General features: G+C 40.6%; 2 protein-coding genes across 3 annotated transcripts in view; one reads left to right on the top strand and one right to left on the bottom strand.

Moving 5' to 3' along the window:
- LOC119911918 overlaps positions 1-14,313 on the bottom strand; it is a 334,810-nt gene that overhangs the window by 172,102 nt on the left and 148,395 nt on the right.
- Positions 11,162-13,586, top strand: LOC119911491 (leukocyte immunoglobulin-like receptor subfamily A member 6). Of its 2 annotated transcripts, none has more exons than XM_038730396.1 (5): positions 11,162-11,252; positions 11,353-11,420; positions 11,801-11,833; positions 12,834-13,094; positions 13,263-13,585. In XM_038730396.1, the coding sequence occupies exons 2-5, from the start codon at positions 11,384-11,386 to the stop codon at positions 13,562-13,564; spliced, it is 633 nt and encodes a 210-aa protein (XP_038586324.1). In that variant the 5' UTR covers positions 11,162-11,252; positions 11,353-11,383; the 3' UTR covers positions 13,565-13,585. The 2 variants fall into 2 exon arrangements, with proteins under 2 accessions (XP_038586324.1, XP_038586325.1); XM_038730397.1 differs by having other exon boundaries at positions 11,205-11,252; positions 11,337-11,420; positions 13,263-13,586.

Genomic DNA, 14,313 nt, shown 5'->3' with positions numbered 1-14,313 from the left:
TTTATGTTTTGAAAGCATTGTTTGATTTTGAGCACACATCAAATGGTTTTGAGACAAGTGTTTTATTTTTGCCAGAAGAGTCAGGGGTTTTGTGAATGTAGTTTAAAGATTGGGTTTTGTTTTTAAAGTCTTGAGAATATGGGTGAAGGTTTCAAGAAATGTGGCAATTGTGAAAAACTGTAATTCAGCATCAATTAATTTATTTTGTATCAGGATGAAGGCAGAAATCTCAGAGACAGACATCAAAAGTTTCCTCATGATGAGACACCACTCGGTTTAACTGTGATGCTGATATATTATGCATCATGGGGTGGACAGCAGAGAGAGGCAACAGGGAGTCCAGGCACAGAGCGCAGCAGGAATTTCACGTTCCTACATCAGTATAAAAGGATTCAGGTTGAAAATCAAAAAGTATGTGACATCTGATGAAAATCACATTTATTTAGGAGTGGAGAGCATGAGAGGTCAGAAGGTCAGAGAGCTCCTGGTGGCGCTCAGTGTTTTTAGAAGTGAGAAGGACAATAAGTCCAACAGGTGAAATTACCTGCTGATAACTGTTATGGCAGAAAATTGTGTCCTCTTACATTTAATCTTTTATGTATGATCTTTTAATATTATCATTATTATTACTATTATTGTTATAGATAAGTATTGTATTTTTATCCTTAACCTTTCCTCTCCTATTCTCCTTATGTTGGTCTGTCCACATTTACTAGGGTTTAGGTCAGAGCTGTGAGATTGTTTTGGTGTTTTCCTCTCTTGTTGTTCCTCTCCTCTCCTGGAATGTTCATTCAAGGCTGAGAGAGGATCTCTGTTCCCAAAACATAGAAACCTACACAGTGTAAATGATGATGCATCCCTTTGCTTGGGGCCAGACGCCCGATGCCGGCCTAGTCGGCAGGTCTCTGGACCAGCTGTATGTGTGTTTTAGTTCTTCTCTGTTTATTCTCTTTTGTTAAATAAATTCTTCAAAGATTGGTTGTTACTCAATTCTTTGCTCAACCCCTCACCAGGAATATAATTTCCACGACAAATTTGGCACCCCAGATGGGACAGACGAGGGATTCAGACTCCGCTGAAGGACAGAAGCCGGCTTTATTATTTTTGGAAAATCCTCCCAGTAGGGAGAAGCTGTGTTCAGCGGAGCCCTGATCTTCGCTCTGTTCCAGAAAGAAAAGGAAAAAGAACTAGAGTAGATTATTGAGAGAGAAAAGATAAAAAGAGTGAGATTGAACAGAGTGAAGGAAGTGGTCTTATTTCTCACGCCTGAATGATTTGCAGGACCCTCTATCTGCTTGTAAACTGACAAGTGGATGGAGAGTGGGACTGGATCAGGGGCTCACGGACAGACGTGTCCTGGTTTTCTCTGTGGTGTCCGAGGGTTTTTGGGGTTTCCAGCTGATAAGTTAGGTATGCAGCGCGTAGCCTCAGACTTAACTGAACTCAGTGGACCCAGATATTGCTATGGACCCGAGTACAGACTAGCTGGAGAGAGTAGACTATGGCAAGAGTCAGAGTAAAGTAAAGTCTGACTCCACTCCCAGATTACCTTCACCAGTTGTTTCACCAGAAATTGATGACTAAAATATTAGACATTAATGGGACAATTTGATAAGTGGGTTGAAATGGGTTTCCTGCAAAAATGGAAGCTTTAGCCTAAAACTGTTGAACCAGCTTTAGACATGTTTGGAGAGAAAGGAGAGCAGAAATGCAATAGAGCGTGCAGCCCTGTCCAGACGAAAGAAAAGTAAACAAACTGCATTTCAGATGAGTAAGACAAGAACTGAGGACAAGGAGAGCTCAGGACTGAAAATTAGAATAGATTCATTAAGGATTTGATAAAACTGATTAGCCTTTTGATGACCGAGGTACAAATCACGGAATCCAGTCCTGGACTCTGCTCCTCCTCCTCCTACATGCTCCAGTCCCAGTCCATTAAGAAGAGTATGCCATGGGTGAAGCTGCTGCTGAAATCTGACCAGGCAGCAACAGAGAGATACCAAAAAAATTAAACATCCACTGATGCTCCACAAAACAAAATGCGATCCAGTCCAGTAAGAAGACCACCGGTGTGCCCTGGTGCTGCTGAAATCTGACCAGGCAGCAAAAGGGAGATGAGAAACCAAGAATTAAAGGCCCACTGCCGGTGCACAGAAGGAAATGTGCTCCAGTCCAGTAAAAGTCAGATAAAGAGACACTGGCTCTCCCTCCAGATGCCCAGAGAAAGAAATGCCAGGAAAGAAAAGAGGACATTGTTGAAGCCATGGCTCATGTGACCAGCCTGACTGAAACCTTCGACAGCTCCACAGACACAGCTGGAGCAGTTCGGTTAAGGTTGTCAAAGAGTATGGGCCACAATGACTGACATAAACACAGCGATGAGAAAATCAAATCAAGCTGGACTTCCACAAGATCAGCATAAAGATAAGATAAAATGTTCCTCATCATACGTCACTCCAGCCAGAGAAGAAGGAAAGCAGTTTGAAGTACGCTGAGTAGAGAGGACAATGCACAGTCCAGAATTACCACTGGACTAAGTTCTGCCCGCATGATGCAGGCCAGCAGCTGAACAGCAAGACCAGACCGAATCATGTAGGACTCTCCTAGTTCGCATGACCATCACCTTAGGACTACAGAGGTCTGAAACAAGATGCGATGAGACCCTCAAAGTTCTGAGTTTGATTAGTCCAGAAACTGCTGCTGGAGTAAGGAAGAGTTGTATTTCACATCATGCAAGACAGACAGCACGACAGAGCATGCTTAACATAAAAGATCAACACCAAAACAACTGTCAAAAGAAAATGATTGGTGCTGTATCAAGCCATCCTGGTACGAAGAAACGGACAGTACAGAGGAAGGGGGCAAAGGGCAAAAGTGGACATTGGAAAAGAGATGTTGCACAATTTCTAAAACAGACTGGCAGGGAAAAAAAAGAAAATAAATGGACTGAGCTGAAGAGGGAGGGACGGAGCCTAGTGACAGGATCCAGCCAAAAACACACTGGGTGAGTTACAACCTCTCACAGATAAAGTAAAAATCTCAAACATATTGAAACTAAAATGAATACCATTGAGATCTTAGAAAGTAATACTAAACTTGAACATCCTATGTTTGTAATGAATACTGAGCACAAAGGGGTTGGGAAATTATCAGAGTAACCGTAATTAGGTCAAACCTTGCAGGTGACATCATTGCTACATTGTCTGTTTAAAACTGCCCAAGAAGAGGGGCAGATGTTGTATATATGGTACTATGTGGTGTGTGATATTCAGATTTTGATGAAACATGACAAAACACAAATTTCAGTAATCAGAGCACTGGGAATGTGGAGAGAGGGTGACCTCTAAGGCAAACGCACACACATGCACAGTAGTCTACACAGTTCAGGTGTCCAGATGAGATTACAGATAAATTATGGACAAATAATTTAGGGACAGTTAAAGAGAGATAGACAGAGAAAAAAGGCTATTTTTCTATTTATTGCAAAATATTATCTGGACGCATGGAGCTGCTGCTGTTGTGTTCTAAGTTTAGTTGCTTCAAAGGGTAGTGACATGGCTAAATCAAGTGATTTGAACAGTGAACAGGGTTTTTAGGATCTTGAAACATTGGGGGCTTAGCCCAGCCAATAAAACTTCATATCTTCACATAATAATTGACCCACCCCCCCACCCCAAAGTTAAGTCTGTAAAGTAGTAAACCAATAGTAAACATCCTCTACTTATACGGCACAACAAAACTCAGAACAACACTATTAACTGTGTCATTTCGATGTTGCTAAATTGTAATGTTGTGTTTAATTATTATAATATAACAACAAAACTGTGAAAGTATGGACAGGGGGGTGTAGGCCTATGTGTTTATTTATTACGATCACTTAGCAAATGACAAACTGAACCGACCGAGCGCTGACCACAATGGAGGCCATCTTCTCACACTGTTACTACAGTCACGCCGGACTCGCACAGGAGGCTGGCTGCTCACCTGTTCCCGCGGTACAGGTCCATTGATTCTCTCAGTCACAAACGGCTTGTTGACCTCTCAATCGTGCTGTGTAGGCTAGCGTTAAGCGCCACACATCAATCTTCTCACGCAGTGAAAAACAAATCTATATTCTGATGTCGTCGACTAGCGGCAAGAATCATCTCCACCCAGCTGATGCAACTCAGCATACGCCGTAATAGTAAAGTTACCCGCACGTGCTGAGACGCAGCCAGCAGACTCACTGGTAGAGTTTTGCATTATAAACATCTAAAACCGGAATCACAATCTGGCTCTGAAGCTACAGAAGTTAACATGAGGATTTGCGTTGAGATGTCTGCCTGATTGGCAGTGTTGGTTTCAGTTTCTACCTCCGTGCCATGGACTTGTCTCATTTAGTACAGTCTGAAGGGGAGCACAGCAGAGTATAGATGCTGTGGGTCAGGTAGACCTTTTAAAAAGTATTATGAATTCTCATTAAATAAAGATGGTTAGTCCCATAATATTACAATTTTCTTCTGGACATAAGGAACAATGGGAACAACAACATATGTGAGATTCTGAATATGCAGAAAGTTTTGAACATGCTGACAAGCACTGTAGCATTTAAAAACAGCATCACTGATCTGTTTTAACTGAATATTCTCTGATCTAGCTCAGTGTATCTGAATATACTGTACCAGTATTTACCCTCTTTTTGAAACGCTCCATTTTAGCACCTGTCTCGTTAAAGCCCCCATCCTGAAAAAGCCCAGTCTGCTCTGATTGGCTTGCGAGAAAAATATGCCACTGCTTTGCAAAGATGGTACTTAAACCTTGAGTGGAGATACTCAGATGGGAAAGGCGGGGGTTTAATAAAGTTGTATCTTATTTTATCTTATATTCTAATAAGCCTGCATGTGACATAGGAAGGACAGCCAAATCTGAATGGCTTGTTGAAGCACATGTTTTGTGATCTAGGCAACCCACAAAAATCTGTCTGGGTTGTTTTATTTCACAGTTTGATACCCAAATGTATTTGCACAAGCACTGAAAAGGGGAGTTTTTCATGATGTGTCCCCTCTAGGGCTGGACGTCTAATTGAAAAGTAATTTAAACCCAAATTCCTTGCTCTAACAGCTGTAATTTTACCATTTCAGTTATTTAGTTGTTTTATTTCCTGATAAAATGTCCCCCAGTGTGTGTGTTTATGTACTTTCCCCTTAAAAAACTGTGTGTGTGTGTGTGTGTGTGTGTGTGTGTAGTCAGTGACTCCAAATTTAGGGGGAGTACGTCTGTTGTGTGCACGTCAACATTATCTTATCAATTAACATTTACATAATCGTTTTTTGACATTTGTGAGTCTAAAAAACCACCCCACCTACAATAGTTGAGCATGTTTGCTGGACAAGCCTGGTCAGTGAACTAGGAGGGCAAAAAAATCTAAATAATCATTCATTAGTTGTAATCGCGGTAAAATGTTCACTTAATCGGGATTTTGATTTTAGGTCAAATCTTCCAGGCCTAATCTAGTCCAGCCCCCTTTAAAATTACTAATCTCTGTGGATTTTATGTAATTTGGAGTTAGGACTAGAATTAGTTGGAGTTGGATATTGTATTTTGGCTATAAAATCTTTGTTATTTATACCATGGTCATGGAAAATGGTTAAAATCTAAATGGCTGGCAGTAATCATCTATCAAGACAAACTTATCGCTTGTCGCTAATTAAAACGTTATCTTGTGTGTTTAGGCCGTAGAATCTCGTGTGTCTCCTGGCTTTAGCTTTATATGTAGAGTATGGTATCATGAGTGTGGTATATATCTTCTCATCTCTCTCAGGGAGAAAGCAAATCTTACTTTCTTACTATCATCATTATTAATGGTACACTACACTATGCAAGACTGATAGCAATGTCAATGTATTGAGCTTTTTAACTAAGCCACACTGTTGCTATTATTAGAGTTTAATACTTCTGCATTCATTTAAAAATAACACCTGTGTCATAGGTGTGTGGTTACTGTACAGTTACTAGAATCTAATCACCTGCACCTGCAAGTCAACTGGAGTGAAGTTTCTTGTTCCTGCAGTTGTTAAAGACAGAAATGAGCTGTAAAATGTGTTTATTAGATTGAATGTTAGTTTGGCAATTATCTACTTTGTTTTAAGTTTCTGTCCTCTCTTTTTATCTCAAACATTTCATCTGGTTTTCTTAACAGAGAAGCTGTAAATAAAATTTAAAATGTGTCACTCATCCGTTCTATCACTTTCTTTGTTGAAATTCTGTGTAGGACAAATAGAAACAGTCTTTGTAACAGAGTGTAACAGTAGTTTTGACTGTCCATGCTTTTTAAATTCAAAAGAAAAAAGTAATTGAGTTTAAAATGCAAGGAAAATGAAAACGAAAGTAAAACAAGAAATCTTAGTGTACCTAGTGATATACAAGTCACTATTTGTTATACATTATATAGACCAGCTCTTGCCATAAGTTCTGTGGTTGAAACTATCCCAGTAACCGGATCCTCAACAGTATCTTAGACTCTGGGCCAGATCCAGTATGGAACTGGTCCAGATCTGGCCCACATTTGGGCCAAATGACTACATAATAATTGTCATCCGTTCTGGAGCTGGACCAATGCCGGCCCAGATGTGAAAACCGGATCTGAACCGGCATTGGCCCGTTGTGCTAAAGGACACCGGCCCGGGTCCGTTTTACAGATCTGGCCCAGAACTTATGAAGGATCTGGGCCGCATGATTTTTGCTATCTATTACTTCTGATTTCTGTGTCTTAACATTTATATGTTCTTAAAGTCTATATGCGTGTGTTTTAATCAAATACCTTTTCACAATCAACTCTTAAATGTCCTAAACCGTTATACAGTTCTTAGTTTTAAGCATTTGATAAACAGGAAAGGAAGTTATTGTCAATCGTTAATCTTAACTAAACCTAACTTCCAGGAGAATATTGACAGTTTTGACACTCTTAGAAAATATACAAGGAAGTTATAAGAACATGGCATCAGATTACGAACAATAAAACAGTATATAAATCAAGCGCAAGGAGAGGCGTTAAAGAACATTGACATGTAATACTTCTTTTGTCCTCTGGGGGACACTGGTTCCATGAGAGGACCTGGGAATTCTCTGTCTATCTACTTATAGTTAAACTCAGTCCTTGGCTCAGAAGCTGGGAAAATTGGTTATTTAACACATGACAATAATTCCTTATCATATCATTTCTAAGAAAGTATATAAAGGTGCTGGGAATAAACATTAGTTACAACAAATTAAATGCCAGAATTTCAGTGAGCATTGCTGAAGATTAAAGAGCACTGCAAAATTAACTTCTTTGTGGATTCTCCTTTTCAACACAGTTTCTAACAAGAACACGGTAATAGAACTGAAGAATTGAAGTGCAGGCCACTAAGTAACTTAAAGATTATTTAATTCAAACAAGGTAATAAGGCAAGTTTATAAGGAGACCACATTCTTGGAAAAGGAATTTGAGGCTGTTCCTCTGGCGTCTGGCTTTTCTCTGCTTTGTCTCTGCTCAGCTTGCAGTGAGTGCAGACACTGACAGTCATGTTAAGGCTTTCTCACATATCATCTATTATTATCTATGCATTACACGACTAAATTTCTGTTTTTATTGTACATCCTGCAGAATAGAGGGTATGCGGATGATGTCACAGAACGCAGTAACGCTCCCTGAGGGCAGAAAGACGAGCAGCAGTGTTAGCTTTAATCAGCTAAAACACAAACAACATCTAAAATGGGAAAGAGCTGGATCACTGGTTCTTTGGTAAGCAGTAAGGATCACTTTCGAGTCCGACTGCCTTTAATTTGAGCAAATAATCACTTGTTTTTCTCCGGTTTGCTACACGCAGCCATGGTAACAGATGTTTTGGCGCTCAATCCAGCGTGTTCCGGAAGGGAAGTGACATCAACGCGTACCTTCTATAATGATCTCTCTTCCTTTCTGCGTATACATACATCAGCTTTGGTGTGAATGTGGTGATGACACTGATTCTTGATCTCACAGCAACACCGTTTTATGTGTGAAGAGGAACTGGAAGGTTATTTTTCTCTCATGCTGACAAGCACAGGCTTGGCTTGTTTTTTTCCCCTCAGACTCTAGTTTCAAAGTAATATTTATAGCACAATGGAAAAAAAACAAATGCACCCGTTTATTTGAGCGTTGTGTTCATTTGACTTGATTTGTGCGTTTGATATCTGAAGTTACTGTGGCAACATGAGGTAAAAACATCTCAAATTACATACATCTTTACTCAGCCCACAGGAAACATAGTCTGAAAATTAAAAGTTGGAAAACATTAGTTAAAGCTATTATAATCTCATATAATCTATAATTCCAGAGGTTTATAACATGGCTGCTTTACAAATAAATCCTGATATCTGGCCTCTGTTTTAGATTAATATCTGATGAGAACCTCTGCAGCATCACATTTGCCTAAATAAATAATTTAAGAGAATTGTAAACCACTTGAAAACTTGAAAACATTATTTATTCTGACGTCAAACAAGGACCAGCTCTATTTTCTGATGTACTATTCTACACAAAACTGAATGGGTTACAAAGACATACATATCGTATCATACTGTAAGATGACTCACAGCACCCTGATATTTTTATTAGGGAGCCAGAGTCCTGGCCCCTCCTAGCCTCTGCTGCACTTGTGTCTGTAAGTCAGTTTTCAGAGGCACAGAGTCTAGTGAGGAGGGAGGGCAAGTCGACTTTAACTCTGTAGCACTACATGCAAATCTGCGGTTCACTAATTAAGTTATCTGTTGTGATTTTGTTTTACATCCATAATGAGAGGTGCATCAGGTCACAGATCAGCATGAATGACAACATTTAAAAGTTAAACTACTGAGGTGTTTCTGTTGCATGCGTTGATAATACAGACCTGGTCACAGAGTAATGCACAGGCATCCAGGCCTTTTTTCCTCATATAGCATTTTGAGAGAACACATCATTAAAATGTAGGCACTGTGGACGCACACACATGCACAAATAAACAATAAATTGTTAGTGTATTGTGTAACATGATTTGAGCAGGGCTGGTGACAAGAGGAGGGCGCAACTTCTGATTTTAATTGAAAATATAATTATTCTTTAAAGTGGCAGTTCTGGAAAAATCCAATACGACAACGACACAGCAGGTAATGCCACTAACGTCAGCTAGGCTGTGGGTTTGCAAACTGTTGCTACAGTTGTTGCTGCAGAGCTAACATGGAGAGAGGAGGAGACTTTTCCCAGAGCAGCACACCAGGGCCCTGTTTCAGAAAGCAGGCTTAACAAACTCTGAGCTCATCCCTGAGCTCTGAGTTGATTGAGCCTGAGATGGTAAACTCAGAACTTGTTGACCTCCTCATGAGGAGGTTAGCTTCACAGCATCCGTTGCTGGAGTTTGTTTCCCATTTACAGAGCCAGGGCTGAATACAAACACTGGATTATTTTTCAGCACACACACACAGAGCAGACAGCTAGCAGACTGTGAGGAGATATTCACTGAATTTGAACAAAAATACATTTCTTAAATTATTAGTGCATATATCCTTTAAATCACAAAGTTGAACTGCAGTATTGTAGATAAAAGTATCCCATCACCTCAGCAGAGACACATGTCCATGTGGTTTTAGGTTTGGTCACAACTTCCCCCACAGAAATTGACTGAGCTCGAGCAAAACAGAAATAGTCTCATGAACAGAAGTGAGCGTGAAGAGAGACAAAGCTCTGCCCTCTATTCTGTTCTCTAGTAGCAGCTGTTTTTTATACATAGCTTTCTCTGGTGGTGACCAAAAATAATCTCCAAATCTGAACAGTAGAAATGAAGAACAGTAAGAGTGAAAAACCCTAAAACTTAGAGACACAGGCTGCGTTCTGATCCACACAAACAGAACTCGCTGCTCAGAGAACTTCTAAATCCTTCCATTCGGAACACTCTGCAACATCAAAGCACACCGAAGTTCCGCCGTGTGTTACCCTGGTAACATAAACACCTCGGATACCCGCTGCTACTGTGGACATTTACTGAAATTAAATATTGAATATATATTTAAACAAACTGATACAATTACAAAACTTATATTTCTGTAACTCCTTCTGTTTCTATTCTATTAAAATGTATGTAACTTGTGAATGAATGTGATTGGATAATATGCAGCGTCATTCTTGAAAAGATTCATATGAGCATTGTTTGTTTTAGGTAACCTAACTTCTGAAATAATCATATAAATAATGATAACATTAGTTACCACAACAATAATTACAGATATATAAACTCTATTGTCTGCTCCATTGTTAGTTTTTGCTGCTTCTATGAGGTGCAAAGGCTTATGGGTAATTTTCTTGTCAACTTCCTGTGAACTGATGAGCCGTTGTTCACTTTGAACTGAACATGTTGTGCTCCCTGCCGTTTGGGATCTTACTTAAAATGGCCGAATACCCTGTGCAGTCCACTTAGCAGGGAGCTACTGGGAGATCAGAACACACCCGTACAGAAACACAACCTCCTACATGTAGAGACAAACCTAACATTCAGAAACACACAGATTTTCAACCTGAATCCTTTTATACTGTTGTAAGGACGTGAAAATTCCTCCTGTGCGTCCCCTGCTGTAGTGTTGGCAAGTTTGACTCTTTTGAAAGACTCGAGTCACCAAATCTCGTTCATTAAAATGAACTAATCTTTTTTTGAGTCATTTCGTTCATTTGAACTAGGCTGGTTATTATTGCAGCCCTCTAGTTGGCGATTAAAAAACAGCACCGTTCTCAAACATGGAAGGTTGCCTGGCTTGCTTTATTTGACAAAGTATAATGCACAAATTCCCCTCTTGATCTTTCTCTATCATCATTATATAAACCCCCCTGGGCCCACAACCAAATTCAAACCATGTAAAAACCACAGAAATATGTAGTCTATATGCAATCCACTACTCCACCTAAATCCTTCCACTTTCCTGAGTATACAACCAGACAACGAAAGACAGAGGAGGACCCATGTGAGCGGTGAACGAGTCTCAAACCTAGAGACCCACAGTTGCTATGAGTCATGAACTAATCAGTTCTGTTTCCTGTGCTGCCTGCTTACCACAGCCCTGTAGCCGAGCTGTCACGTGACAAATGAACGACTCAAACCTGGAGACCCACAGTTGAGAGTCGTGAACTAATCAAGCAGGAAGTGTAAACATTTCAAAGTTTGCTGCAGTTGTCTGAGCTTTGTGTAAAAGGGAAGGAAGAACAGACAGGCTGTACTCAGAAGGAGAAGGTAAAGAAAAAATGTGCCCTCATAATATATTTATATGAAATGTAACTTCTCTCTTCCTGCTGCATCATTATTAATGCAAAGTAGAAACATTTGTCAGCAGCAGAGCGACAGTGTCCGTGCTGGATGTGAAGATGGGGCACACTTTGCTCTGTGTGCTGGGGTTATTCTGTGAGTACATCACTGACTTTACAATGTTGAGACTTTCAGAGGCAAACTCATGTTTTATCAACATGGTAGTTTAGTAGACATGATCTTGGTTTCTGATTTGACTTGGTTCAGAGTGCAGGACTGTTAAATACACTACTGCACTAGTTCTTTTTGCACTAATGTTTTGCACGATGCATGTTCAGTTTATGGTCTGAGGTATTGTTATTGTTATATATTGTATAAAGCCTTTGAATTTAACTTACCTCTGTACCAACTAACAGAATATCATCACAGAAATGTGTGATCCTGTGGATTGATAATCAATAGTTGCCTCTGATGAAACTCCAGCTGGATTTAAATGCCTTTGCTTTTTGTCTGATGAAGTTTAATCTTTATTTCAGTGCTGAATACACTCCTCTACGGACACGCTGAAGGTGACCTATTGTCTTTTTTCTAGTTTTTACATATTGACTCTTAATCACATTCTCTTGTTGTGCTTGTATTTCCATGTATGTATTATTTTACTCCAAGTATCAATACAATTTATGAAATGTCTATTTTACTGTTAGGTTTCCACTGAGGATTCAAGAGCAGACACAAGACTGTTGTCAAAAAACACATGCAGGTTTCTTTTCAAAGTGCGCAGAGAAAACCAGATAGTTGGGGATGGGGCAGAGCAATCCAGGTTCCACGGGGATTAGGCTCTGGCGTCCTGCAGTTAGACCTGGGTAGACTGACAGGCAGGCAGGCAGCATCTTAACGCACAGCGAACAAAGAAACAGGACGTGATAAACAGATCGCAAAAAGTACAACTAGATTTGACTCTGAGTGTTGCACAATAATAACACGAGAGGTAAACTGAAAAACTGGCGAGGAGCGGAAGATGAACCAGAGTATTTCACTGCATGGCTTGATTACTGATGAGCCACAGGTGCGAGATGCTGCAGATGGTGATCAGCCAGGAGCCAGACACACACACAAACACACACAAACACAGACAGACAGACAGACAGGACATGACAGGGACAGCAGGGAAGGGAAAATGGAGAAAACATAAGGGAGCCTAAAGGCCTAATCATGACAGCGGGATGATGAACATGAGACGAGCTCTGAGGACTCTGGTGTGGGGAAAAACCAAAAGGTGACACAGTCAGTTATTTTGGGTGGCGAAATGGTGTGCTGGCTGCCATAGTGTGTTTTTTGGTGTTACCTCTGCTGAAGTCAGAAATTGTTGAATGCTTCACATACAGATGGTCACAAATGATAAATCAACCTAAAGTGTCTCAGTGAGGTTTTGGGACAAACCTTCAGAACAGCTTCAATGCTCCTTTGTCTCTGATTTCATTATGTATTATTTTTCATGAAAGTATTTTAATTGGGTTAATTCACAGGAACAGTAACGACATTTTATCATCTTTGTTGTAAACTTCACAGCAAAGAGACCAAAGGCTGAACTGAGAGCTGACAGGAGAACTATTCCAGCAGGGGGCAGTGTGACCCTGAGCTGCTCTGTGAACCCGTCATCTGGTTGGAAATACTTCTGGTACAGAGGAGAGAAAACCTCTGAACCCCTGAACACACAAGATGCTGTCTTCATCTCAGATGGACCAATCAGTGTCTCACAGGGAGGACTCTACTGGTGCAGAGGAGGAAGAGGAGACCCAGTTTACTACACAGAGGACAGTGATCCAGTCGGTAAAGACCAAAAAGGCTATTTTTCAATATGATTGAAAAACAAATGCAGAAATAATACATTGTGTGTTTAGGTGTAATGATTAAGACTGAAGAATGATTAACACTAAAACATTGTGTTTAATGTTAAACCTTTTCTAATTTTTGTGTTTGGGGCCTTTTGATCATGAGCCGTTACAAACAGGCCTGTTGTGACTCTGCAAACCAGCTGGCCTGAGATATACAGAGGAGAGAAGATCACTCTGAGATGTGAGATCAAGGACGGAGGAGACACTGAGTGGGAGTATAAGTGGTCAACACCCCGCTCAGACACAGTGACAAAACACACATACGGAGTTATCAGCGCTACTGTTTACAGTGGTGGGAACTACAGGTGTATGGGTGAACACAAAAAGAAATTATATTCAACAGAGTGGAGTGATTCCTTCATGCTGAGAGTGTCGGGTAAGTTGGACTGCACTGATTCATTGTGAAGATGTCATGATTTGAACTATCAGCCAAGTCAGCGACAAACTGTGTGTTGTTTTGTTTGTGTGTGTGTGTGTGTGTGTGTGTGTGGCATTCGAGATGTAGTAAAATTTTATGTATTCACACAATGTTGGGCAGTTACACGTTACTCGGGGCGGAGCTAGACTCTCAGCACAGTGGGGCCCACCTGCTACCTGCTACATGATGTTGGACTCGCTCTGAAAGTCCACTGAGCCCGTCTGCGGCGCGGCTTCAGAGTCTGGCCATTCTAGTCAATGCTTGTGCTCACACCAGAAGCCTTGCAGTGCGTCCCAGAAGCGTCTCTGCGCTCTGCTCTGTGGAGAATAGGCAGCCAGTCTATTTTTTAAGAGAAGCCGCGTCAAGCAGCACAGAGCAGATGAACCGGGCAGGAAGTCGGAAACAGAAACGGCATAAAGAATCCAGTGATTTTCAAAATAAACACAACCTGTGCAGACTCAAACACAGTTAAAACAGACAAAAAGAAACCATTTAACTAGCCTTCTTAACCATTGTAGGAGCACACTAGCAAAGCAAAACTAATCACCAAATCAACTAAATCTAAACAGTCAGTAAAATCAGGTAGGCAAAATGATCTTATTCTGAAATGCTCCCAGTGGGATGTGCAGTCTTACAGACTATGGAACAAAACTGTTTCACAGAGAGCTGTGAAGAAGGTAGTAGCATCACAAAAAGGACATATTAAAAATAAGTCATTAACGTGGGGCAGGCTACA

The sequence above is a fragment of the Micropterus salmoides genome, unplaced genomic scaffold (assembly GCF_014851395.1).
Source record: "Micropterus salmoides isolate LMB-PRFRI ecotype aquatic unplaced genomic scaffold, ASM1485139v1 Ms_hic_scaffold_2, whole genome shotgun sequence".
In the NCBI taxonomy this organism is placed as follows: Eukaryota; Metazoa; Chordata; class Actinopteri; order Centrarchiformes; family Centrarchidae; genus Micropterus; species Micropterus salmoides.
Note: the sequence above shows the minus strand (reverse complement) of the source record. Positions and strands in the feature narration are given on the sequence as shown.